Source organism: Cervus canadensis, chromosome 4 (genome assembly GCF_019320065.1).
Source record: "Cervus canadensis isolate Bull #8, Minnesota chromosome 4, ASM1932006v1, whole genome shotgun sequence".
Lineage (NCBI taxonomy): Eukaryota > Metazoa > Chordata > Mammalia > Artiodactyla > Cervidae > Cervus > Cervus canadensis.
Window position 1 is genome coordinate 102,853,297 of NC_057389.1, and position 27,386 is coordinate 102,880,682.

Consider the following 27,386-nt stretch of genomic DNA (forward strand, 5'->3'; position numbering starts at 1 on the left):
CCAGACCCACAGTGGGGAAGTGGATATGGTGGCTCCAGAAGCCACTGGCCCAACACCACTGCTGCGTGGCCCTGGGGGAGTCAGTCCTCTCTCTAGGCTTGGTGACATGGACTAAGAGGGACCTGAGACCGGGTGACCATCCAGGGCACACCAGAGTTGGGGTCAGAATGTCTATGGTCTAGGCTCAGAAGGCCACATCTCTTAGGATTCTATTTATATGAACTGTCTAAAACCATGGGCAGATCAGTGGTTGCCAAGGGCTGGGGGAGGGTGGATGGGGTGTGACTGTTGATGGGGACGGGATCTTCTTTCGGGGTGATGAAGATGTTCTGGAGCTAGATAGAGGTGCTGGCTTGCACAACACTGTGAGTGTACTAAATGCCGCTGAATTGTTCACTTTAAGATGGGTTAATTGTGGCTTCCCTGGCAGTCCAGTGGTTAAGACTCTGTGCTTCCAATGCAGTGTGGCACAGGTCTGAACCCTGGTCAGGGAACTAAGATCCTATGTGATGTCCAGCACAGCCAAAAAATAAAGAAAGAATAAATTTTTTTAAATGGGTTAAATGTCTGCTATGTAAATTTCACTTCAATTTATAACAAATCAATTGGTACAGTGCCTAACCAGACCCAGAACCAATGACTGTGAGTTTCAGTTATTACTATTGTAATATACATATGTATTTAATGGGCTTCCCAGGTAGCTCAGCAGTAAAGAATCCACCAGCAATGCAGGAGATGCCATTTGATCTCTGGGTTGGGAAGATCCCCTGGAGGAGGGCATGGCAACCCACTCCAGTGTTCTTTCCTGGAGAATTCCATGGACAGAGGAGCCTGGTGACCTACAGTCTATAGGGTTGCAAAGAGTCAGACACAACTGCAACAACTGAGCAAACATGCATGCACACATTTGACATAGCAAAATGTTTACTGTGGCACCAAGGTGGTGGATCTACAGGTGTTTACTAACTTACTCAACTTTTTATATTTTTGAAAAATTTCCATAATAAAAATGGGAGGAAAAGGATGCCTTTTTTTCTGTTTTGGCTGTGCCATGCAGTTTGCAGGGTCTTAGTTCCCCAACCAGGAATTAAACCTGGGCCCTCAGCAGTGAAAGTTTGGAGTCCTAACCACTGGACCACCAAGGAATTCTCAAAGATGCCTTTTAAATGATTTAAAAATGGGGATGAAAAGTGCCCTCATGCATTCAAGTGGAGACCACCAGAATGCTCATGTGGGCTGAAATGATGCTTGGGTATACTGCACCCCTAGCAGCTCCCCGGTCCCTGGAGCCAGGAAGGAAGGGGATGGATGTGAGCTATAAATGTCAGCAAGGGTAAGGCTGCCACATGACAACCCAGCACCCACACACATCGTGAAGGTTTGCATGCATGCTAAGTCTGCTTCTGTCGTGTCCGACTCTGCAACCCTGTGGACTGTGGCCTGCTAGGCTCCTCTGTCCGTGGATTTCCCAGGGAAGAAAACTGGACTTGGTTGCCATTTCCTCCTCCTGGAGATCTTCCCGATCCAGGGATCAAACCCACATCTCCATGTGTCCTGCACTGGCAGGCGGGTTCTTTACCACTCGCGCCACCTGGGAAGCCCTTGTGAAGGTTTTCCTTCCACCAAAGCACTTTCAAGGTCATGGCTCCAGAACGATGTTCTAGTTTGCTCCAGAACAAAGTTGAAGTTATCAATGAACACTCATTCTGCTCTCATCTGTTTTGCAAATTGGGAAGGTCTGCCTCCAAGCTTCCACTGGGGAGAATCAAAAAGATTCTGCAGCACTCAGAGTTTGGAAACTTCCACCCTGACCCAGCTCTGTACCCCGAGACTCTTTGTTTCAGAGGAAGAAGAGCTCAGAAGGGGACGATGGGGTTCAAGACCACCTCTCCTTACAGCGAAGGCAAACCCGGAATCCTTGGTGACGCCCCAGGGCCACAGGAAGACAGAGGAGCGCCGGCGTCGTCGGGCCATGAGCCCAGTCCACCAGAAGGGTCCATCCTCCCTGGACACTCCAAAGATATCGGAAACATCATAATCTTCCAATTCCCGGAAAACCTACAGGCAAAGGGCGACAGGGACTGGTCAAATGAGGGTTTCTTTTCAACCCCAACTGTTCTGGCACACTCCCATCTCAATCTCCTCTCACATGGATCACTGGGAGTCAATCTTAGAGGAGATAGGAGTTGGGGCATTAACCCATTTTAAAGATGGGCAAACTGGGGCTGAAGAGGTGGGACCCGGACAATGTCCCATTGGATTTGACTCCAAGATCTTTCAACTATACCCAAGCAACAAGAGGGGTGGGGTTTGCTGAGAATGAACCCAGCGGAGAGAGAGTATTTGGGTTTATATGGATTGTGTTCAGTTAATGAAAAGGAAGAGACCTCCATGCAGGTGCCAGAATGTATCATCTGAGGGCCCCAGTTCACCTGGGCAGGAGTCAGCCGAAACCCAGACCTGAGCAGGTAAACGCTCTTGTCAACTGCAGCAACACACACACAGCTGCCCCTTGCAGCCTTGAGCCGCAGGTCGATGACTTCCCCGGGTTGGGTCTCATTTGCTGAATATGTCAGTGAAACCTGGACCCAAACACAGCAGAAGAATCAGGAACTTGGCCAAACTCTCCAGACCCACCCACCCTTTCCACCCTCCGAGGAGAGTCAGGACCCTGGCTTTGCCACCCCGGTGAGGACAAGGGTAGAGGGCTGGGTGACAAGAACTAGGCTGGTACAACTGGCATATTCCGTGCAGAAGATGGGAGTGGGGAGGGGTGGGGAGATGTGTGGCGGCAGAGGACATGTTGCAGCCAGTTTTGGAAGGTACATGGTCAGGGCACAGGAGGCTGAACCAGGTTTGGGGGACCTAAGTGGTGTCCCTTAGGTCTGGAGCCCAGCAGGGACAGAGAACAGCTGCCCACTTGTCCTGTGTGTATGAATGCAATCCCATCTGGGTGACTTCTGGAGGATCTCCCAGTCAAGATGCAACTTAGATTTCCTTTATTCCTGAAGGTAGGACAGTCCTTACAAGTCCTGCCTGTCACATCACCTGGAGTCTGACTGGTGACTGTCCACAGTCCGCCCCAGCCTCGACACCCTGGAGCCTCCACCCCCGATGACACTTACCTGTCCTCCTCTCCCTCCCCCAGTTTGGTTCCCAGTACTCTACCTGGTTTTCAAAGAAGGTCTCCACAGTAAACTGGAGGCTGTCGGCCACCCCTTCTCCATTCTCTCTGACGTAGAAGACCAGCAGGCGGCCAAGGGGGACCATGCTGGGGGTCACGGCCAGCTGGAGAGAGGTCATGCACACGCTGACCTCTGTTGCTGGGGCTGGAGGAGGCTCTAAGATAAGCGAGGAGAGACATGAAAATGCAGCATCTCACAGTAGGATCAGCAATGTCCCAGTTGCCCGGCTTTACCACGGGGGTTACCATGGGGTGTAGCATGAGGAGGTGCCAGCCCAGGCCAGGCCCAGGGCAAGTACTCCATGGAAACTCACGTTCCCTGTTATTTCACCCAGAAAGGATGATAAACCCAGGAGGATGTGGGTGCACAATGTCAAATGCCCTGATCAGGCCAGTGGTTCTCAGCCAGGGCAATGCTGATTGCCAGAGGACATTTGGTCATTTTTGTTGTCACAGCTTGGGGATTTTACTGGCATCTAGTGGGCAGGAGCCAGGGATGCTATTCAACACCCTAAAATGCATAGAACAGCTCCACAGAGAATAACCTGGCCCCAAACATAGTAGGTCTGAGGGTAAGAAAGTGGCTTAGAATCAGAGAGACTCTGTTTGCCTGTCTCCCTATCGATCATCTGTCTATCCACCCAACCGTCCATTCACCCATCTGTGACTTTATCTATCCATCCATCTATCCATTTATTTATTGATGCTTCTATTTATCTATCCATGAAACTATTCATCCATGACTATCCATCCATAAATTTATCTATTGATGATTCTATTTATCTATCCATGAAACTACTCACCCATCCTTGACTATCCATTCACCTATCAATTTACCTATTGATGATTCTATTTATCTATCCATGAAACTACTCACCCATCCATGACTATCCATTCACCTATCAATTTATCTATTGATGATTCTATACATGAACCTATTTATCTACTTACCTACTTATCCATCCATGGGGTCAGAAAGAGCAACTTTCACTTTTACTTTCACTTTTTCATCCATCCATGACGCTATCATCCATCTATCTATCAATTTATCTATTGATGATTCTATACATGCATCTATTTATCTACTTATCCATCCATGGGGTCAGAAAGAGCAACTTTGACTTTTACTTTCACTTTTTCATCCATCCATAACTCTATCATTCATCTATCAATTGATCTATTGATGGTTCTATCTATGAATCTATCATCATCTATCTCAGTGATTCTTACCCAGGAGTCACTTTCCCCCCAGAAACACTGGCAATATCAGGAGACATTTCAGGTTGTCATACTGAGTGTAGGTGGATTGCCACTGGCATCTAACGGGTGGAGATCAGGGATGTTGCTTAGCACCCTAGAGTGCACAGCACGGCCCCCACCACAAAGAATACCCTGCAAGTGTCCATGGTCCTTAGTTTGGGGATCCTGCTTTGGGCAGAGAGGCTGTAAAGAGGAGAGGGATGGGAAGACCCAGGGGAGAAGATGGGTCTTGTGAGGAGCAAGTGGCATCAAGGAAAGCAGGGAGAAGGACTCCTTAATGGGGAGTCAGTCTGGGCAAAAGCAGAAGGGGGTTGACAGAAGGCAGCATGGCATAGTGTGGACCTGCTCAGGGGCCCAGCCCATGGCGGCCTCAAGAGAAGTTGCCTCCAGCAGCTGGTCACTGCCCACCCTCCTGGTCCCAGTCCAGCCTTGCCTGGGGTGTGTGCCCTTCGCCCTGAAGCAGGCTCCCCTCCTGGATGCATTCTGCTTACCATGCCTTGCTGGGATGCCCATCCCAGTCTCAGTGGTTCAGAAGGAAGAACAGGAACCTCCAGCCTGGGGATGAGCTCACCTGTCTCAGAAAGGTGCATTAGGCGAATGGGTTTCTCCAGGGCTGCCCGCTTGCTTCTCTGCTGGGTGATGTGGGCAGGCTGCTGGCCTGAGAGCACGATGTTGCCCCTCGCAGCCACCTCGTAGTACAGGGTGAAATTGCAGGGACACGTGGACTTCACAGGGAAATAGGCATCCTCCCCAACCTGTGGGAGACATGCAAGCATGGGGGGCCCTGCCTGGCACCCACAGAACAGCACCAACGTCACAGCTCACCCGAGGGAGAAGCCCACTCTGGGGCCACAAGGAGGCCAGTGCTGCAGAGGAGCACTGGCCTCAGAGCAGAATGCTCAGTATCTGTCCCTGGCTGTGACTACATCATCACAGCCACCCCAGCTGACGCTCTGAAAATGGAACTGTGGTGTGGGTGAAATGTCATAAGGGCATGGAAGCTCTCAGGGAGGACAGTGTAGTAAGTAGCTGAACCTAGCCTCCAAAGAGGTCTGGCCTTTGGCCACTGCTCCTGGGGCTGATCTCGAAGGCCTTGAAATGTTCTGCCTGATGAGTCTTTGTTTATCTAGGGTCTGGGACCACACCAGATGCTAACAACATAATTTATGGTGGGGACCTTGGGGCACACTATATAAGTTTGACCTACAGAAGGATTAAGACTGGGACCAGCCAGGCAGGTAGTCAACCATGTCTATATGACTGACCCCCAACAAAAACCCTGGACACTGAGGCTCAGGTGAGCACCCTTGGTGGGCAGTACACCATGTGTGTAGGCACACATCATTACTGGCAAAGTAACACTGTCCTCGACTCTGTGGGGAGAGGACAACTGGAAGTTCACATTCAGAACTCATCTGGCCCCTGCCTTAGGATCCTCTTGCCTTGCCTGATTTTAGTCTGTATCATTCACTGTATTAAACTGTAACTGTGAGTATGACAGCTTTCAGAGATTCTGTGAATCCCTCTAGAGACTAAAGAAACTGAAGGTGATTTGAGGACCCTCAAATTCAGCAACGGGTATCAGGTAGGGGGATGGTCGTGGGGACTATTCCCTAACTTCACAGGTGCAAGTGCTGGCAGTGGGCTGAAACTTCTCACTGATACTGAATACTTCTCACTGAAACTATACACTGATGAGCCGGGTTCTATCATAATCCCCAAGTTTCCAGAGGGGGGAAACTGAAGCTTGGTCCATTTTCAACATTAGTGAGTTATAGGAAGAGGATTCAAACCCCAAAGGGCAGAAGCCAGTGCCCCATGCTTAACCTCCAAGCTGCCCTCATTCTTTGTGTTACAGCCAAAGTCTCCCAAGTCCTGTGACCTCCCCGAGGGCTTAGAGTATGACCATATCCAACACTGAGGCAACAAGCTGCATGAGAAGTCTTCCTCTGGGTCTTTGCCCCAGAGGTTCCCTCATATGCTCTATGATTTACAATTCATGACTCTCCCCAAACATCTGGGCCACCCTGAATGCTCAGAGGAGGGGTGGTGAGTGGTGAGTATCATTCTTGCTGTGGGTCCTTAAGTAAGTCATTTCACCTCTCTGATCCTCAGTTTCCCCATCTGTAACATAAGGTTATATCTCCTGGAGAGAAGGTCCTGAGGATCCAATGAGATGATAAATGCATTAATGAATATATTATTCTCAACAGAACCTGTTCACTGTGAGTGGTTAATAAATGTCATTCTACCTCCCACTGGAGAAAAGAACTTACCTGTTTAAGGAGCTGGCCCAGAGGTGCTCCCACAGCCAAATTTGGGGAATTGGAACAGCAGAAAGAAAAGTGAACCTTTCAAGAATGTCAGGTTCATGAAAGAAAAGGAAAGATTGAGAAACCATCAGACTGGAGGAGAGGAAGTGCAATGCAAGATCCTGCATGGGATCCTGAACCAAAAAAAAAAAAAAAAAGGAATCCCTGGAAAAACTAGGGAAATCAAAGTAAAGTCCAGAGTTTAGCTAATAGCCATCTCCAGTGCTCATTTCTTAGTTTCAACAATTGTACCATGGTTTGTACATGAGATGATAACATTAGAAGGAAGTGTGAGTGGCCTTTTTTGCCAAAATGCAAAGGCTGATTCTAAAATTCATATGGAAATGCAAAGGATCCAGCATTAACCAAAACAATCTTGAAAAAAGAACAAAGTTGTAAAACTCACACTTGCCAATTTCAAAAATCATCTTCAAGGCACTGTGGTCCTGGCATAATGACAGACATACAGATCAATAGGATAGAACTGAGAGTCCAGAAATAATCTTCTATGGCAAACTGATTCTCAACAAGGGTGCCAAGATCACTTGATGAGGAAAGAACAGTCTTTCCCACAGATGATTCTGGAACAACTAGATCTCCAAATGCAAAAAATGAAGTTGAACCCTACCCTCACACCATATAAAAAAATTAACTCAAATGGTTCAAAGACTTAAATGTAAGAGCTAAAACTATAAAACTCTTAGAAGAAAGCATAGAGGTAAACTTTCATGACCTTGGATTTGGTAATGGTGTCTTTGAGATAGGCAAAGCAACAAAAGAAAAATAACAAATAAATTGGATTTCACCAAAAGTTAAAAATCTTTGTTGCATCAAAGGACACTATCAGGAAAGTGAAAAGACAACACACGGAATGGGAGAAAATACTTTCATGTCATATATCTGATAAGGGTGGATATCCAAAATATATAAATTACTCTCACAAAAACAAAAAGCAAACAACACTTAAAAAATTTAAAACACTAGGGGAAGCTAGAGGGAGGATATAGAGGGACTCTCTGCACTCTATGAGTAACTCTTCTGTAAGTCTAAAATTATTTAAAAATTTGAAAAAGAAAAAAAGGAATATGATGGTAACTGATTATAACATAGTGGATACTTTTTTAGAAGTATATAAGAAGTATATAAGACAGTGGAAGTGAGAAATAGATTTAAGGGACTAGATCTGATAGACAGAGTGCCTGATGAACCATGGATGGAAGTTTGTGACCTTGTACAGGAGACAGGGAGCAAGACCATCCCCACGAAAAAGAAGTGCAAAAAAGCAAAATGGCTGTCTGAGGAGGCCTTACAAATAGCTGTGAGAAGAGAAGTGAAAAGCAAAGGAGAAAAGGAAAGATATTCCCATTTGAATGCAGAGTTCCAAAGAATAGCAAGGAGAGATAAGAAAGCCTTCCTCACAAGTGCTCGGGCCTGGTGCACTGGGAAGACCCAGAGGGATCGGGTAGGGAGGGAGGTGGGAGGGGGGATCGGGATGGGGAATACGTGTAAATCCATGGCTGATTCATGTCAGTGTATGACAAAAACCACTACAATATTGTAAAGTAATTAGCCTCCAACTAATACAAATAAATGGAAAAAAAAAAAAAAAGAAAGCCTTCCTCAGTGATCAATGCAAAGAAATAGAGGAAAACAATAGAATGGGAAAGACTAGAGATCTCTTCAAGAAAATTAGAGATACCAAGGAAACTTTTCATGCAAAAGATGGGCTCAATAAAGGACAAAAATGGTATGGACCTGACAGAAGCAGAAGATATTAAGAAGAGGTGGCAAGAATACACAGAAGAACTGTACAAAAAAAAGATCTTCACAACCCAGATATTCACGATGGTGTGATCACTCACCTAGAGCCAGATATCCTGGAATGTGAAGTCAAGTGGGCCTTAGGAAGCATCACTATGAACAAAGCTAGTGGAGGCGATGGAATTCTAGTTGAGCTATTTCAAATCCTAAAAGATGATGCTGTGAAAGTGCTGCACTCAATATGTCATCAAATTTGGAGAACTCAGCAGGGGCCACAGGACTGGAAAAGGTCAGTTTTCATTCCAATCCCAAAGAAAGGCAATGCCAAAGAATGCTCAAACTACTGCACAATTGCATTCATCTCACATGCTAGCAAAGTAATGCTCAAAATTCTCCAAGCCACTAAGTGAACCATGAACTTCCAGATGTTCAAGCTGGTTTTAGAAAAGGCAGAGGAACCAGAAATCAAACTGCCAACATCTGCTGGATCATTGAGAAAGCAAGAGAGTTCCAGAAAAACATCTATTTCTGCTTTATTGATTGCTCCAAAGCTTTTGACTGTGTGGATCACACTAAACTGTGGAAAATTCTGAAAGAGATGGGAATACCAGACCAACTGATCTGCCTCTTGAGAAACCTGCATGCAGGTCAGGAAACAACAGTTAGAACTGGACATAGAACAACAGACTGGTTCCAAATAGGAAAAGGAGTACGTCAAGGCTGTATATTGTCACCCTGCTTATTTAACTTATATGCAGAGTACATCATGAGAAACGCTGGGCTGGAAGAACTACAAGCTGGAATCAAGATTGATGGGAGAAATATCAATAAGCTCAGATATGCAGATGACACCACCCTTATGGCAGAAAGTGAAGAAGAACTAAAGAGCCTCTTGATGAAAGTAAAAGGGGAGAGTGAAAAAGTTGGCTTAAAGTTCAACATTCAGAAAACTAAGATCATGGCATCCGGTCCCATCACTTCATGGCAAATAGATGGGGAAACAATGAAAATAGTGACAGCCTTTATTTTGGGGGGCTCCAAAGTCACTGCAGATGGTGATTGCAGCCATGAAATTAAAAGACGCTTGCTCCTTGGAAGAAAAGTTATGACCTACCTAGACAGCATATTAAAAAGCAGAGACATTACTTTGTCAACAAAGGTCTGTCTAGTCAAGGCTATGGTTTTTCCAGTGGTCATGTATGGATGTGAGAGTTGGACTATAAGAAAGCTGAGCGCAGAAGAATTGATGCTTTTGAACTGTGGTGTTGGAGAAGACTCTTGAGAGTCCCTTGGCCTGCAAGAAGATCCAATCAGTCCATTCTAAAGGTGTTCACTGGAAGTCCTGGGTGTTCATTGGAAGGACTGATGTGGAAGCTGAAATTCCAATACTTCGGCCACCTGATGCGAAGAGCTGACTCATTGGAAAAGACCCTGATGCTGGGAAAGATTGAGGGCAGGAGAAGGGGACGACAGAGGATTAGAGGGTTGGATGGCATCACTGACTCAATGGACATGGTTTGGGTAAACTCCGGGAGTTGGTGATGGACAGGGAGGCCTGGCGTGCTACGGTTCATGGGGTAACAAATAGTCGGACACAACTGAGCAACTGAACTGAAGACGATAGGCACTCTAAAAACAATCACACAACTAAAATACTGGTGGAGAAAGTTTTTTACAGAGGAATGCCACCTAGTAAGTGCAAAAAGGATGCAAGAATCATAATAAATGCATAAATCAGAATCTTTATATGAAGCCCCAAAGTGATAACTGATTACAGCAAGAATCATCAAAGATGTTAAAGGCGGGACTTCCTTGGCAGTCCAATAGTTAAGACTGTGTGCTTCCACTGCAGGAGGCATGGATTTGATCCCTGGAAGGGGAACTAAGATCCTGCATGCCATAAGACACACCCCACTCCAAAAAAAGATGAAAAAAGCATTGGGCAAAATGTTGCTGAGGGTCAGAACACTGTGGCAGGGGCCTCAGAGTGTCACCCAGATTATTTATTAGCCTCGTCTGCAGAAGGAAAGAGCTGGTAGGAACTAGACTGGAACCAAGGATAAGATCAGCTTCAGCAAGGGTGGGGCTGCCCAAAACTCTGCCTTCTGATACAACAAAAGTAGCATGTACATAGTAATATTACCAAAACAATGCTTCAACCCGAATCTCATTCAGAGTGTGGGATAATCTACAAGACCACAGGCTTGGATTCTTTACAAAAGTCACAGTGATGAAAAGGTTCCAGCTCAGGAGTGATTACAGACACAGAAAAGCAAATGCAACATATAAATTGATCCTGAATAAAATACGTGCACACACACACAGGTGAATACACACAAGCATGTATACACATGCACACTCACACACGGATGCACAGGACTATGCAGACAAGCATGGGTGTGAATCCACACTATAGACAAACTATATCTTGAGGACACCTTTGAAAATCTGACGATTGCCGATGAATTAAATAACATGATTGAGTTAATACAATTTTCTTAGATAGAATGACTGAAAAAGAATGTCTTTAAGACTCAAGAATTTAAGAGGGAAGTATCAAGATATCTGCAACTTACTTTCAAATGCTGCAGCCAAAAAAAGTAGAGAGAAATGGATGAATGGGTGAGTGAACGGATGGGTAGATGGATGGGTAGGTAGAAGATGGGTGGATGGATGGATGGGTGGGTGGGAAGATGAAAGGATGGGTGGGTGAGAAGATGAGAGGATGGGTGGATGGGTGGACAGATGGATAGATGGGTGAGCAGGTGGATGGATGGATAGGTGGGTGAGTGGATGGGTGGGTAGATGGATGGAGCAAAATATCAATTCATAAATCTAGGTGGAGGGCACATGGTTATTACACTATTTTTTTCTATTTCTCTCTAAATTTGTAAATATCTTCCTTATAATGACACCCAAACAAAAGTCCGCTCCAGTTTGAGACGTTGGGGAAAAAACAAGGAAAGAGCACAAACTTTTTTCTTCTTCTCATGAACTAACCCCACGGCGTCAGAGTCTCCCTGAAAAACTGGGGTGACAGAACCCATTTGCAGAGCCACTCCTTGCTGCACACCCCTCGGGGCTGGAGGAAAGGAAGAGGACCCGACACAGCCTGGATTGAACCAAGCGCAGCCACTCGCGCCTCAAGTTCACACTCAGGGCCCCTCCTTGACCGTCTGGGACAGGGGGAGTGGGCGCCTGCTGATCTGACTCAGGCAAGACAGAGGTGTCCCTCCCAGGGGGCTGTCTGAGCAGCCCTGCCAAGTCCTTGCCTACTGGGAACATGGGTCCCGGCAGCTGGGACACAGGACTCCTTCCCGCCCACACGGGAAGGCAGCCAACGCCAGCCTCCCCACGCTGCACGGCTGGTTGAACGGCATTAAAACTGGAACAGCGTGTTCAGCCAAGTTGGGCACAATCTCAGTGGAGTTTCTTATTCTCATAATCCCCACAGAGGACCACCCAGCCCTGACGCACAGGCACCCCCAACTCCTCAGTTCCTCAAAGCTGCATCCCAGGGACCCCTTGAAGACTTAGGTCTCGGCAGCACCCCTAGGGTGGGAGTGTCAGAGGTTTACGGGGCTGGTAGGGTCTGGGAGCCCCATCATCAAGTGGCTTCCACAACAGACAGTACTGGAGAGCCTGTCACCACCCACGGCAGCCGGGCTCAGCCCTCGGTGCTCTCAATTAGGAGCGTTAACAGTGTGCTTTATAAAACATGCGTGCAGGCGTGTGTGCATGCTAAGTCGTTTAAGTCGTGTCCAACTCTTTGTGACCCCATGGACTGTAGCCCACCAGGCTCCTCGGTCCATGGGATTCTCCAGGCAAGAATACTGGAGTGGGTTGCCATTTTCTTCTCTGGGAGATTGTCCTGAGCCAGAGATCTAAGCCAGGTCTCCTGCACTGCAGGCAGATTCTCTACGGTCTGAGCCATCAGGGAAACCCTATCACTTCTATTATACATGGACTCTAAAAGCGAAAACAAATGGATGAACATGACAAAACAAACACACTCATATAAATAGAGAAAAAAACTAGTGGTTACCAGTGTGGAGAGAGAAGGGAGGAGAAGCGCGCGCAGGTCCCCTGGAGGCACATGCGTGCTGCTTGCTTCCTGGGCCCCCTCCTGCCTGGGGAAGGGCGCACCTGAAAGCCTTACCTGCAGGGGATGGGAGGGCGGCTGCAGCTGCAGGTAGCACTGGCTGGGGGAGTACCAGCTGCTGAGCGAGAGGTAGCTGGGCAGGTACTGGGCCCCCACGGGCTTCCCACTGAGGGCTGTCACCTTGGTCTGAAGAAGACAGGGTACTCAGTCAAGGCTTGGAGGCTTGGTGTAGGAAGGGGGTCCTGGGGATGCTTCGACCTGCCCTGCTCTGCAGCAAGACCCTCTCATGTTCCCATTTCCTTCTGGAGAACCCCCTCCCCAATTCTCAGAGAATGGGGTCCTGTGTGGCGAGCTTGTTCTTTCCCACCTCCATAGGAAGCAAGTGTCAAAGACTGGTCACAGGGTGTTGGGGGCTGGCTCAGTCAGGGGTGGGTGGCCCACGTGGCCACCGAGAGGCAGCTCCATCACGGGCATATTAAGGACCCCCATGTCCTGGGCTTGCCGGCAGCCCCAGGGGCTTCTCGGAGGGTACAGCCTGCTTCGGAAGTGAGCATAGAGGAGATGGTGGTCAGGAGAGGGGGCAGCCAGCTGGACTGCATCCCTGGGGCTCTGGATGCAGCTCCACCTGGAGCTCTCAGACCCCTCTCTGAACACCCCAGGGACAGGCAGTTGTACTTCTTTTGCTCCTTTGGGAATTTAAACCTGCTGCCTTCACTTGCTGCTGGAAGAATGCGGTTAACACAAGAAGATGCCAGACGCAGGGTATGGGGCAGGGGGGCTTTAAGACCTCTGTGTGATACAGAATAAAGAAGCTGGCCTGACTTCATCCCAGTTAGTGGGAGATAGCCTCTAAACCCCTGGGGTTCCCCAAGAGATGGGAGTGTCTTTGTTATTCAGGCCGGGTCCTGATAAAATGTGCTAAGGAGCGATTCAGGGCGGGGACAGCCAAGCCAGAAAGACCGATCATGGGATTAGAGGGTAGGCACTTTGAACCACGTGATGTGGTATCAAGTTGGCCTCAAGAGAGGAGAGGTGGCTAGAGACCGAGTTCAGTCACGGGGCCAATGATAAATCAATCAAGACTATGTAATGAGATCCCAATAAAAGCTGTGGACCCTGAAGGTGAGTGAGCATCCAGATTGACACTTTCTCTGTGTGTTGTCAGGAGGGTGAGGTGTCCCAGCTTCACAGGGACAGCACAAAAAGCTATAAATTTGGGACCCTCCAGCTCTCGTCCTATACATGTGTGTATCTCTCTTTGGTTGGTCCTAATTTGTATCATTTTGCTATATAAAAAATATATCTGCACATAGAGAAAGTTGCTAAGAAAACAGATCTTGTGTGCCCAGCCCCACAGTTGTGTCTGACTCTCTGTGGCCCCATGGACGGTAGCCCGCCAGACTCCTCTGTCCATGGGATTCTCCAGGCAAGAATACTGGAGTGTGTTGCCATTTCCTCCTCCAGGGTGCCTTCCCCACCCAGGGATTGAACCTGCATCTCTTGTGTCTCCTGCATTGGCAGCCAGGTTCTTTACCACTAGCACTATCACAGATCTTATAGGTTCTCATCACAAGTGAAAACAAAAGTGTAACTATGTATGGCAATTGGACACACTGTGGCGTCATTTCCTAGTACATACATACATTGAATCATTACATTGAATGCCTGCAATGACTATATGTCAATTATATATATATAGAGAGAGAGACATATATATGTCAACTAAAAGTAAAGTTTAAAATTCATCATTCTTTTTAAGAAAATAATTAAAGACCTTTTCTTAGGCAGTATTTGGTCACAGAAATAGGCTGTCTTTCCATAAAAGTGACATTTTGGGGAGATGCTGATTTTTGGTTATGTATCTTATGAGAGACGAAATTATTCAGCTAATTCTAGTATTTGAAGTCATTTGGGGGCTTTGCTGCTACCTAATTCTTAAAAGACTAACAGAAATTAAGGGGTGTCTTTCAATCATTAAAAAATCTGTATTTGTTTGGTCCTGGGGTAGCTGGAACCCCCAAATTTGTAGCCAGTTGGTTAAAACTGTTGGTGGCCTGGAGACATCTGGCTGTTAAAAAATCTTTAAGGACATGTTGCCCACAGGGGACACAGTGATCACAAGTGTTCTCGGCTCCCACCTACACATTTATTCTCAGCTGCCCCTGTCTCCACCACCCCAGTGTCCGTGAGGCCACCATGCCCACCATCAGCCTTAGAGATAAGGCTGGGGCATCCTCTCTATTACTCCTGCTCCTCCCGCCCCTGACAAGGGGACATCAGGTCCTGCCAATTCTACCTCCACAGCTCCATCACTGCCTCCCACCTGTCCACCTGTGACCTCACCCAGACACGCTCCCCCCCACTATGGAAACTGGAGTAGGGGGTATGTGTGTGTGTCTGTGTGTGTTCAGTCATGTCCAACTCTTTGCAGCCCCAAGGACTGTAGCCAGCCACACTCCTCTGTCCGTAGATTTCCCAGGCAAGCATACTGGAGTGAGTTGCCATTCCCTCCTCCAGGGGATCTTCCTGACCCAGGGACTGAACCCTTGTGTCTCCTGCATAGGCAGGCAGATTCTTTACCACTGCCCAATTTGGGAAGACCTCTGGAGTCTCGAGAGGTTATAAAAATCAGACCATTACTCCACCTGACACTGAACTGCCTTCTGGGTGAACCCTAAGCAACATCCCTTGAGGAAAGGGGAAGCCCCACCAGCTCCCTCCTCCGTATCGTCCTGCAATGGCTCGGCCAGCTGGGCATCGCAGAACCCTATTATACTATGATTGCAGTTCTCTGGGCCTCTGCATATGTTGTTCCACCTTCCGGGAAGCAGCCTGGCTGAACCTCCTCCTGGTCAGGAGTCCACCTGGGAAGATCCTTTGGGGGCAGCCAGACACCCTGACCCCGTCTCAGCATCCTGCCTCACTCTGGGGTGTTTGGTTTAATCTGACCCCCTGGCCGGCTTTCCCATCAGACTGTGAACTCACTCAGGACAGGGGCAGGACCTAGGACCACTGACCCAGTGCCTGAGCATGGCCTGGAGGAGGGACCAAAACCATGTCTGCTGGCTGAACGACAAGGGTCTAGGTGACTCACCCACCTCCAGCCACACATGCTGGGCTGACATAGGGATGGAGGGGATTTCAAACTCCACCAGCCCACCCTGTGACACAGACTCCATGGTGTAGATGTTGTCCTTCGGCGTCAGTTCTGCCCTGATCTGGACGGTCACTCCCTCCGCCGGGCTACCATCTGGGTAGGACAGCTCCACCTGGAATGGGTCACCAAGGGGTCAATATGGTTAGGCTTGTGACACTCCCCAAACTGATCTACAGACTCGACCCAATCCCCCGGCAGAATCCTGGCCAGCTCCCTTGTGGCAATCGACAATTTGATGCTAAAATTCACAGGAAATTGTAAGGGGCCCCAAATAGCCAAAGCAATCCTGTTAATGAATCAAGAACTCGTACATCCAATTTCAAAACTTACTATAAAGGTGCAGTAGTGAAGACACTGCACTTGGAACTCGTATGAGGACAGGTATGAAAACTAATGAATTAGAACTGACAGCCCAGAAATAAGCCCACCCATCTATAGTCAATTGATTAAAGATAAAAAAAAAAGATCAAAATATGGTGAAGGGGAATTCCCTGGCATGTTCAGTGGTTAGGACTCCTCCCTCTCACTGCAGGGGGCATGTGTTCGATTCCTGGTCAGGGAACTAAAATTCCACATGGCACATGGCACTGCAAAAGAAAAGGATTACAGTCAATTGATTGTTGACAAGGGTGCCAAGACCATTCAATGGGAAAACAACAATTCCTTCAACAAATGGTTTTGGGACAATTGGGTCTCCAGATGCAAAAGAATGAAGCTGAATCCCTACCTCACACCATATGCCAAAATTAACTCAAAATGAATCAGAGACCTAAATATAATGGTTAGATCTACAAAATACTTAGAAGATAACACAGGGGAAAGCTTTTATGACCTTGGACTTGGCAAAGAAGTCACAAGGCACAAATCACCAGCCATTTACCTGGTGCCACAGCCAGGAAGGAATAGGGCAAGCAATGTGGTGGAAACAGTTCCATGTGACTCTTAGACCTCACTCATTCAGGCAGGTAGAAAAGGCAGTCAGAGTGAGAGGTTCAAAAGACATGGATGTTGTGAAGAAATATGATCAGTGGTTCCTGAAAGATCCTGGAGCACTTCTCAACTGTTTAGGTATTTGGTGATGGGGTGACCAGTTCTAATCTTGTTTTTCTTCTTTTTTAATGTAGATCATTTTTAGTCTTTACGGAATTTGTTACAGTATTGTTTCTGTTTCCTGTTTTGGTTTTGGCCACAAGGCATGTGAAATCTTAGCTCCCCAACCAGGGATTGAATCCTCACCCCCTGCATTTGAAGGCGAAGTTTTAACCACTGGACTGCCAGGGTATTCCCAGCTCCATTCTTTAATGTAAATATGAAATGAGTGCCAAGTCACTTCAGTTGTGTCCAACTCTTTGCGACCCTATGGATTGTAGCCCGCCAGGCTCCTCTGTCCATGGGGATTCTCCAGGTGAGAATACTGGAGTGGGTTGCCATGCCCTCCTCCAGGGGATCTTCCCAACCCAGGGATTGAATCCATGTGTCTTAGGTCTCCTGCATTGGCAGGTGGGTTCTTTACCACTCTGCCACCTGGGAAGCCCCTAATGCAGAGAGTGGATAATTTCTTGGGTGTAGGGGAAATGCTCCCCTTTCACTGAAGGGACAGCCCCAAGTCCATTCATACATATTCTGTATGGTGCCTTAGCTGGGACCTTCAAATCCAGGGGCACACAAGCCATGTCTCTATATGTGGGACAGAGATCTGGGGGTGGGGGCTGAGATCTCATCATGGAGGAGAGAAGGGAGGCCCCAGAGCCGAGCAGGAGGAGTAGGAACAGCATGAAGACAGACCTCTAGGATCCTGTGGGTGACCCACAGGATGGAAAATGGAAGACAGGTGTGGGGGCTGGGGAAAGGCAAGGGTCACCCTGGGGTGACACAAGACTCCACTGGTCTTGCCCTCCCTTCCCCCCCAAATTCCAACTGAAACCAGACGCCCCAGTTCAGCAATTAGGATAAGCATCTCGAATCTCTAGTCATCTCAAATTTTGCTATGTAGAAAAATGGTGTAGTGGGTGGGAAGGAGGCAAGGGCTTGTTCTAAATGCCACTCCCCACAAGAAAGCTGAATCAGACTGTCTCAGAGACAGGGATCTGCCTTTTATGGACCTAGTAGTTAAGTCATCCAGACATAAAGTCAACCCAGTTAAGGAAGGCAATACCATCGTGGAACTGATTTAATAAGCGGATGCATAGCATCTGGTTTAGCACTCGAGGTTCCGAATTATCTAACTATGCTCAGCAAAGCAGCCCCTTAATCCCAAGAGGGCAAAAGTTGTTGGTTTTCAACCACATCACGGCTGCAGGGCCCATGGAATGCACTGCAGGGGTTACACAGTGGTCCTCAGGCAGGAGTTGGGGTGGGAGGCAGCACAGAGCCTGTGACCTTGACAGGCCCTGCTGGGCACCATGCCTGGGGCTTACCTTCCCCACGTAGGACAGCCCTGGCTTAAACTGTTTCCTTGTGTCCTTGGAGTACCGGATGTCCACCAGCTGCCTCTGGACTGGAGTGGAGTCATCAAAGGCCACCTGATGGCTCCCATCCGCAGCGGTCACCATGGCCCAGATGCTGATGGTGCCCCGGAAGTGCTCAGGGACGTCGGCCGGAATCATGTCCTTCACACAGATGCTGAAGTCCTGGGAGCCATGGATCTGGAGGTAGGAGACACACAGGTCGTGCTCAGCCAGAGCTGAGTGGCTTTGAGAGATGACTCACAAACACACAGCTCAAGTAGGTGCCCCTCTGGCCGCTTGGAGGACCAGGGGGACACTCGATGATCCATCCATTCTATGCTGTGCATCACTGCATGGAGGGTGAATCTCTGGCTGGATATGCATTGTTTTTTAGGAGGAGAGAGGTCGGCTCTTCAGGCAGAAGCTAACCCCTCAGGCCAGACTGCAAGGTGGGGACTTGAACCTGGTCAGCCACACACTGGAGGACTGGCTCCCCTCTCGCGCCAGGGTACAGAACCCCCTCAATCAACTCCTCTCTCAGGACTGCTCCCAGGGGCAAATAATCCACGTCCATAAAGAGCTGTGGAGCGAATTACTCAGTAAAGAGAACGTTAAGACAAGAGCTACTGGGGCAGCTTCTAGGGAGAATGGCTAGGATAACAAGGGCATGAGGACCAGGCACAGAGGAGGTGAGAGGGCAGAGTGTCCACTCCACAGAAGAGGAACCATTGGGACAGAGAGAGAGGACACATCCCGGGGGGCAAAGAGACGGGAAAGTTGGTTTGGGTGGAGGTAGAGAGGAGGTGGGGATGACTTGACTCAGAGCCCCACAATCTCCAGGCCTGCTTGTGTATGTTGCGTAGCGGCATGCACACAGTGGAATTTTAAGTTGAAGAAGAAAAATAAAAACCAGATTATGAAATTTTACATGCAAGGGGATGTGAAATCATGTAGCCACTTTGGAAAAAAAAAATCTGGGAGTTCCCCAAACAACTAAACGTAGTCACCACTCAGAGACTGAACATACAGATGGAGACTAATTGGAAAAGACCCTGATCCTGCGAAAGATTGAGGGCAGGAGGAGAAGGGAGCAACAGAGGATGAGACGGTTGGAGAGCATCACCAACTCAATGGACATGAGTTTGAGCAAACTCTGGGAGACAGTAAAGGACAGAGAAAACCTGGAGTGCTACAGTCTACGGGGTTGCAAAGAGTTGGACATGACTTAGCGACTGAACAAGTATAGAAAAAAAGACCTCTGACTCAAGGTCTGCAGGCACCAGTGTAGGAAGCCAACCCATTACAGTCAGCTCTCCATACCCACAAGTTCCACACCCACGGATTCAACCAAAACTTCGAAGAGTTTCTGTCTGAGGCTGGTTGAATCCTGGGATGCAGAATCCGCAGACATAGGAGAGCCCAGCTGTATCTATAAGTCAGACTTGTAAGAAATCAGACATCTATCTCTATAGCAACCCAACAATAACCCCTATGACAATCAGCCCCAAATGGCCAGGACCTAATAACTGACTATTTCCCTGATTTTTGCCCCCACTTCCATTTTAGAAACAATTGCTGTTGTTCAGTCACTAAGTCGTGTCTGACTCTTCGTGACCCCATGGACTGCAGCACACCGGGCTTCCCTGTCCTTCACCATCTCCCAGAGTTTGCTCAAACTCATGTCCATTGAGTCGGTGAGCCATCCAACCATCTCGCCTTCTGTCATCCCCTTCTCCTCCTGCCTTCAATCTTTCCCAGCATCAGGGTCTTTTCTAATGAGTCGGCTCTTCACATCAAGTGGCCAAAGTATTGGAGCTTCAGCTTCAGCATCAGCCTTTCCAATGAATATTCAGGGTTGACTTCCTTTAAGATTGACTGGTTTGATCTCCCTGCAGTCCAAGCAACAATTGGAAAAAGTCAAATATGCACCCCTCACCAATTATATTGGATGCCTGCTTCTAGTTACCCACCCATGACTTCCACATGCCAATAGCCTCCCATCATGGCACACCAGAAGCCTTTTCCCTTTTTCACTATAAAGCTTTCCCACTTCTCCACCTGCCTTTTGAGTCTCTGCCAAACACAAGTGATGGTGGCTGACTCCCTTGCTGCAAGCTATGAATAAATAGCCTTTGTTTGTTCTTATTCAGGTGATCATATTTAATTCAAACCATAGAAATCAGGAATTCCACATCCAAGAGATATATCACACAAAAATATACATGAATGTTCCCAGCATTATCCATTAAAAGTCAAGAAGCAGCAATAACTTGTGGGACTTCCCTGGTGGTCCAGTGGTTAAGACTCTGCGTCCACTCCAGGGGTGTGAATACTGCCTTCTATATGGATATCTGAATTGCATGGTATGTGAATTATGTCTAAATAAAACTTTTCCTGTACCTTTACCTCCAAGAACATCCTAAGAAGAAAGACATCAAAATAGCAATAGTGGCTATGTCTGCCTATCAGAGGACAAGTCAACTTTATTCTTTTTTATATGTTCTAGCCTCTATGTTCAGCCTGTAAGAATTTTATCATCAGGAAAATTCCCACCATACAAACTGTTCTGGAAAGTAAAATAAAATGGGTGATCACAGAGCTGAAGCCAAGAGCAGGTGCTGTGGGAAGGGACCCACTTGGTGACAGCTCGAGTTTCCTGCTCCTCACCTTGGTGGTCCTAAGGATGGGGCGCCCCACCTCCTGGCTGTAGTACCCCACACCATTCACAGTCATGTTGACGGTTAAAGTCCCTGAGACAGGTTTCCCAAAGGTATACCTGGAACAAAAGGACAAAGAGTAGTAAGTTTCACAAGCAGGTGCCCAGAGGATAGTGGGGAGGGGTCAGTCTCAAAAAGGCCCTGAGATCCTCTACACCAAGCCTCATGTTGGACAGAAAAAGAGACCAAGGGTCAGAGAGGAACTCTGGACCCAAAGAAGCAGGGTATGTGAGACAACTGTTGAGGTGGGGCACACGTTGGAGTAAGGCAGAACAGAGGATTGAGCAACCGTGGGCAACAGGAAGGCCTGGCTAGGCTTAAGTGCCCAAGGAGTTCAACTTTGAGCCAGGGATCTGATTTCTTTGAGCTTCGGTTTCCTCACTGGGAGAATGAGAATAAACCATCTTCTCAGGAATGTAGGTGAAAGACTTAAATGTATGTATGTCATGCCTGATGCAGTGGAGACAATTGCTTACTGGGACACAGGAGAAAGATGGGAGCAAAACTGAAAAAAAAAAAAAAAAACTGCCCAGAATTTTTATGGCATTTTCTGGACTATAAAATGGGAGTGTATCCAGCGCGCCCTTGGATTTTTTCGGGGAAGAAGCGCAAGGGAGACGTTTCAGCCAGAACCTCCGGCAGGTGGCAGAGCTGGGGCGGGAACACGGGCCTCGTAGAGCCCTCCCAGGGGACAGAAAGGAATAGCGCCTCTAGACACCCTCTGGTTGACCCTCACGTCGAGCTTTGTCAACAGCCTGGTCATTCGGGTCTCAAAGAGTCGGACACGACTGAGCGACTGAACAACAAGCGCTCAAAAAATATCCCTCTGGGGACAGCGCACTAGCCATGGATACTGTCCGCGTAGCAAAGCGGCGTTGCTGAAGGGGTGTGCCCTGGAGATGGGCGTGTCCTAGGGGAGGGGCGTGTCCTGGGGGCGGGGCTGCCCTACGGAGGGGACTCTTCTAGGGGAGGGGCAAGTACCGGGGGAAGCGTGCCCCGGAGGCGGGGCCGGGGTGTCTTGGGCGGGGCGGGCCCCGGGGCGGGGCGGGGCGTGCCCTGGGGTGGGGCGGGCCCTAGGGAGGGGCGGGCCCACGGTAGGAAGGCCTCGCAGACCGTGGCCGCCTCTTGCTCACCTGGCTTGCACCGTGCCGGTTTCACACGTGTCCAGGTCCCGGATATAAGCGGGTGGGTCAATAAGGAGCTCAAACTTCGGCAGCACTGAAGGGAGAGAGCAGAGAGGAAGGAGGCAGGGTGGCTTCCACCACCCGGGTGGCTCCAGAAGGGTGCTGGAGGTGTGGGAGGGAAGACGGCAAACTGAACCCCAGGGCCTCACTGCTGACACCAAGGGCATCCACACTACGCCTTGTTGAGCACCGGCAGCTCTCTGAGGATTTTGTGGGCCACATCTATTTTCCATCTTTGAGGGCTGTTTTTCTCAGGGGACCATACCTCATCAATTTTAGGCCATCTGCATTGAGTGTAGCCAATTCCAGCCCATCCCAGGGCTGCAGAAGTAGCCAGGCTTCTGGACCAGTTATGGGCATCCTAGGGGTGCTGTGGCTGGAGACAGTCCCTCTTTGCTGCCCTGGGCACACCCACCCATCTCATCACCTTGCACAGCCCACAGAGACACGGACACCAGGGGGCAGAACAGAGGAAACATGAGGACTCTGGTCCTTAGAGCTTGTTACACGAGCCTGTAAATCCCTTTTGTTTTGCTCACTCAGTCTGTACCAGGCTTCTGTTGCTTGCAACTTATAACCCTCTCCCCTATGGCTTTTCCTTTCAAGACCTTCTTCACGAAAGGAAGAGAAACCCCTGACCCCATAAGGGAGACTTTTAGCACAGAAGCAGAGTATGTGACTCTGATCCAGGTCCACTCCCCAGCTCTTGTTCCTTGAGCATCTTCCTTAATGACTCTCTCAGCCTCAGTCACTCCATCTGTAAAATGGAGATACCTCATAGGTTCAGGATGAGGATGAAAAAAGAAAAGGAAATGACAGGCTTAAAAAGGAAAGCCATTCTGACACATGCTGCAACATGGATGGACCTTGAGGCATTATGCTCCATGAAATAAGTCACTCACAAAAGGACAAATATTATCATTCTACTTATATGAGGTCATATATTTTACCATGATTTATTTTGAAAGGACATGACAGGGACTTCTCTGGGGGTCCAGTGGTTAAGACTGTGCTTCAAAGGCTGGAGGTGAGGTTTCAATCCCTGGTTGGTGAACAAAGATCCCACATGCCATGTGGCGTGGCCGAAAAAAGTTATAAGGAGGACATGAGAGGGGCTTCCCTGGTGGCTCAGTGGTAAAGAATCCGCCTGCCAGTGCAGGGGACACGGGTTCGATCTCTGATCCGCAAAGATGCCACATGCCGTGGAGCAGCTAAGCTCACGTGCTACAACTACTGAGCCTGTGCTCTAGAGTCTGGGAGCCACAACTACTGAGCTCACGTCCTGCAACTCCTGAAGCCCATGTGCCCTAGAGCCCATGTTTGGCAGCAAGCAAAGCCACCACAATAAGAAGCCCACGCATTGCAGCTAGAGAGTAGCCCCTGCGCAGCTCAACCAGAGAAAAGCCAGCAAGCAGCAACGAAGACCCAGCACAGCCACAAATAAATAATAGATAAAAAAGACACGACAAAGACCCAGCCTTCCACTTCATGCCTGGCCCTCCTGAGCCCCCAGTAAATGAGGCCCCTGCCACCTTCTTCCTTATTATCTGTGTCGCCACTGGGACTGTGGTTCCCCCAGGTCTGAAATCTTAAGAGCCTAAGATTCTCCAACTTACCATACTTCTGAACTTCAAAGGACCTGTTGTACATGTGGCCTTGCATTTCGACAAAAACGAACCATTCCCCGAGTACCGGCTGGTCAGACAAGGGGAACGTCATGTTGGTGATGCCTGTGTGAAGAGAGACTCCCCCTCATCCTGGGGCAATTGCGTGGGCAGAGAGCCCAACATCCGGTGGTGAGGTGCCCTGGGGACCTGGCCTCTCCCCCTCCCCGCACGGCCCCTCAGGGAAGCTCAAGGCCACCCTGAGGCTGGCAAGGGTTTGGCAGAGCCAGCACCTCCTCCATAGACTAAGTTGGGGAAACAGGGAGAGGCCGCACTTAGGGTTCCTGGGGGAGCCCTGAGGCCAAAGCCAAGTGCAGGCCGTGAGCCAAGTGAGCCAGGAAACAGGTCTCCCAGTTCCTCCACTCTGCTCCCCACCCGAGTCATTCCCTCTGGGACAGAGAATAACACAAGCCCTGTCCCTACTCGGCAGCCTTCCCCAGGCATCTCAGAATCAAGAAGAGGGACATGGACAGGGGTCAAGGCCAGGCCAGAGGACCTGGAGGCATGCGTGATGCTGCACCAACCACCAGGACCCACCATGTCGGCTGGAGGCCCATACTCTGCGTTTGGCTCAGAGGACTCGGGGGTCTGCCATGTTTATGCATCTCCCAGGTCGAGGTGCACAGTTGTTCACAGTCTCCCCAGATCCCTGCTACAACTCTCCTGTCATAGGACTCCACTTTCGTTAGGGCCAAAGCACAAAAGGAGATGTCAGTTACACGGCCCTCATGGTCCCATGCGTGCGTGCCTGCTTGGCACTCAATCGTGTCACTCTTTTGCGACCCCGTGGACTGAAGCCCACCAGGCTCCTCTGACCATAGGATTTCCCCGGCAAGAATACTGGGGTGGGTTGCCATTTCCTTCTCCAGGGGATCACTGTCATAGAGAAGGAAGAAAAATGCCAGTTCCTCAGCCAAAGCAAAGCCTTCTGACTCCTAGCTGGAAAAGCAATGTCTTGTGTTGGGTGGAGAGTGAAGATGAGAGCTCTGTAGTGGGAAGAAGGCGGGGTGCCAACAAACAAGGGCCTGATATTCCAGAAAGGTCTCAATTTATGGGAGGAGCCTCAGTTGGGATCCCGGAGACAGAAAGGTGGGCAGAGGGTCCCATGCTCCAGGAAAGGAGTGGCAGGTGTCGAGGCAGAGCACATCCTATTTTCCTGGAAGCTTTATCACATCTGCCACCCAAAGGTGCAGCCCCCAAACCACGGAAGGAATGAGAAGAGAGACTTACCACAACACAAGGGCTCCAAGTGTCTCCATTCCATCATCCGCGAGCCTCGGGGGTCCTGCAAGATGACACACACAATAAGCTCAGGACAGTCCACTTGTGCCCGGCATGCACGAGGACCTTCTAAGCCCCCTCTCTAGGACAGGACAGGCATCAAGGCAGGCCTCAAGATTAGCTATTTATGATGAGCAAAAGGAAGCTCGGGGCATAGAAGGGACATGTCTGAAGACAACAGGGCAGAAGAGGTCATCCTGACTCCCCATTTAGGGAGGTGCTTGAAAATCGACAAAGAGATGGGCAGACACGCACTCAGTTTACCCCAGGGGTGAGTCAGGGACAGGGCTGGACCCGGTCTCAGCCTGTGGGGCACCGGGGCAGGCAGGGATCAACCCGGAGGCGGGGTAGTACACACAGACAGACCAGGTCTTGCAGACAGCAGACTGTCCCCAAGCCAGAGCTGCAGAGGGGCAGGACACTCACCAGGACGTAAGCTTCCAGCTGCAAATGAGACAGACAGAGGCTGTAAGCAAACCCTCCTGAAAGACCTCAGCTCTCTGTGCATGCTGAGTGTTCATCCCTTGGGACAGGCTCAGGTGCTGTAATGGCTTGAATGGTACCCCCCACTCCTCCCTAGATTCATATGTAATGTCCTCAGCCTCAATTCTCAGAACGTGTCTATATTTGGAGATGGGTCTTTATGGTGATGATTTCAAGGTCCCTAGCATAGGTCCTGGGCTCTCCTGGTGGCTCAGTGGTAAAGAATCTGCATGCCAATGCAAGAGACGTAGGTTCAATCCCTGGATGGGGAAGGAAATAGCAACCCATTCCAGGATTCTTGCCTGGAAAATCCCATGGACAGAGGAGCCTGTCGGGCTACAGTCCATGGGGTCACAAAGGAAAGGACACAACTGAGTGACTAAACAAGAAAGCATAGGTCCCAATCTGATAGGACCTGTGTCATAAGAAAGGAGAATCTGGAAACAGATGGGAATGAAGGGAAGACAAAATAAAGAGGAAGAGAGAAGACGTCCAATGACAAGCCTAGGAGGGAGGCCTGCAACAGGTCCTTCCCTCATGGTCCTTGTTCTTGTTGCTTCGCCACTCAGTCATGTCTCACTCTCTGTGGCCCCCTGGACTGCAGCAACCAGGCTTCCCTGTCCTTCACCACCTCCCAGAGTTTGCTCCAATTCATGTCCGTTGGGTCAGTGATGCCATCCAACCATCTCATCCTCTGCCGCCCTCTTCTCCTGCCTTCAATCTTTCCCAGCATCAGGGTCTTTTCCAATGAGCTGGCTCTTTGTATCAGGAGACCAAAGTATCAGAGCTTTAGCTGCAGCATCAGTCCTTCCAATGAATATTCAGGGTTGATTTCCTTTAGGATGGACTGGTTTGATCTTGCAGTCCAAGAGCCTCTCCAGAGTCTTCTCTAGCACAATTCGAAAGCGTCAGTTCTGCGCTCAGCCTTCTTTACGTCCAGTTCTCCCATCACATGGTTCTTGGAAGGAATCAATTCTACTCACACCCCGATCTTAGACTTCTAGCCTCCAGAACTGGGAAAGAATGCATTTCCGCCCTTTAAGTCACCCAGCAAGCTCACGCAGTTGCCAATGGCAATGAGGGTGGCTGAGCCCCATTTCATGGTCTCCGTGTTCCTTGCTCCCGATCACAGCCCTGCCGTCCCTCGCAGACTCCTCCTCACACCCCAAGGAGGACGACTCCTCCAAGCAGCCCTCACAGGTGGCAACTGGCTTGTTTCTAGTGACTCATGCCAGGTTCCTTGAAGGCCTGGGATCCACGCTTTTTATCTCTGACCCTCCAGCACCAGCCTGGAGCCTGGCTTCCAGCTGGTGCCCATCAGTGCCAAACTGAACAGTCCACACTGACTCCAGCGAAGGACAACTGCTTGCACACCTGTGCCTCCTGAACCCAATGACATGTTCTGCCGGGTCCCACGCGTGGCTGACCCTGTGCATGTGGATACAGCCCCGTCAGCTCAGGGGTGTCCATACTGAATCCAGAGGCACTGGGAAGCTTTGCAGTTTGAATTCAATGTCCTGTGATTTATCCTTCTTGGACTCCACCCATTTCAGGCCCTCAACCAGCCTCCAGCAGAACACAGGCAGCTGCCCGTACAGAGGACCACTGGCCTCTGCGGGGACCTCTGGAGGAAGCACTTCCACTAATGCCCTTGCTTCTCTCTGTCACACAGACCTCCCTCCTGGCTCCCCCAGCAGATGTGGAGCCCCGGGAAGAAACCAAGAATTCAGGTAGAAATTGGAAGAGGCAGGAGGAAAGGCAAATTTTGGATGATGGCCCTGGCCAGGCTGGACCCTCATGGGTGAGTTCCAGGCACATAGTTTTAGAAGAAGAT

At 49.3% G+C, this 27,386-nt stretch overlaps 1 protein-coding gene across 3 annotated transcripts in view; it reads right to left on the reverse strand.

Annotated features, from left to right (window-relative positions):
• CPAMD8 (C3 and PZP like alpha-2-macroglobulin domain containing 8) overlaps window positions 1-27,386 on the reverse strand; it is a 98,945-nt gene that overhangs the window by 59,128 nt on the left and 12,431 nt on the right. For all 3 annotated transcript variants that reach the window (XR_006269142.1, XM_043467222.1, XM_043467221.1), the window contains exons 6-17: window positions 25,496-25,513; window positions 25,019-25,073; window positions 23,741-23,854; window positions 22,074-22,158; window positions 20,891-20,999; window positions 18,194-18,421; window positions 15,718-15,888; window positions 12,677-12,805; window positions 5,016-5,199; window positions 3,169-3,341; window positions 2,433-2,582; window positions 1,897-2,058 (exon numbers count right to left, since the gene is read on the reverse strand). Coding sequence is in view for 2 of the 3 variants with exons in the window: in XM_043467222.1 (XP_043323157.1) it covers window positions 1,897-2,058; window positions 2,433-2,582; window positions 3,169-3,341; window positions 5,016-5,199; window positions 12,677-12,805; window positions 15,718-15,888; window positions 18,194-18,421; window positions 20,891-20,999; window positions 22,074-22,158; window positions 23,741-23,854; window positions 25,019-25,073; window positions 25,496-25,513 (1,578 nt within the window). In the remaining variant the exon portion in view is untranslated. The remainder of the gene's footprint in view (window positions 1-1,896; window positions 2,059-2,432; window positions 2,583-3,168; window positions 3,342-5,015; window positions 5,200-12,676; window positions 12,806-15,717; window positions 15,889-18,193; window positions 18,422-20,890; window positions 21,000-22,073; window positions 22,159-23,740; window positions 23,855-25,018; window positions 25,074-25,495; window positions 25,514-27,386) is intronic.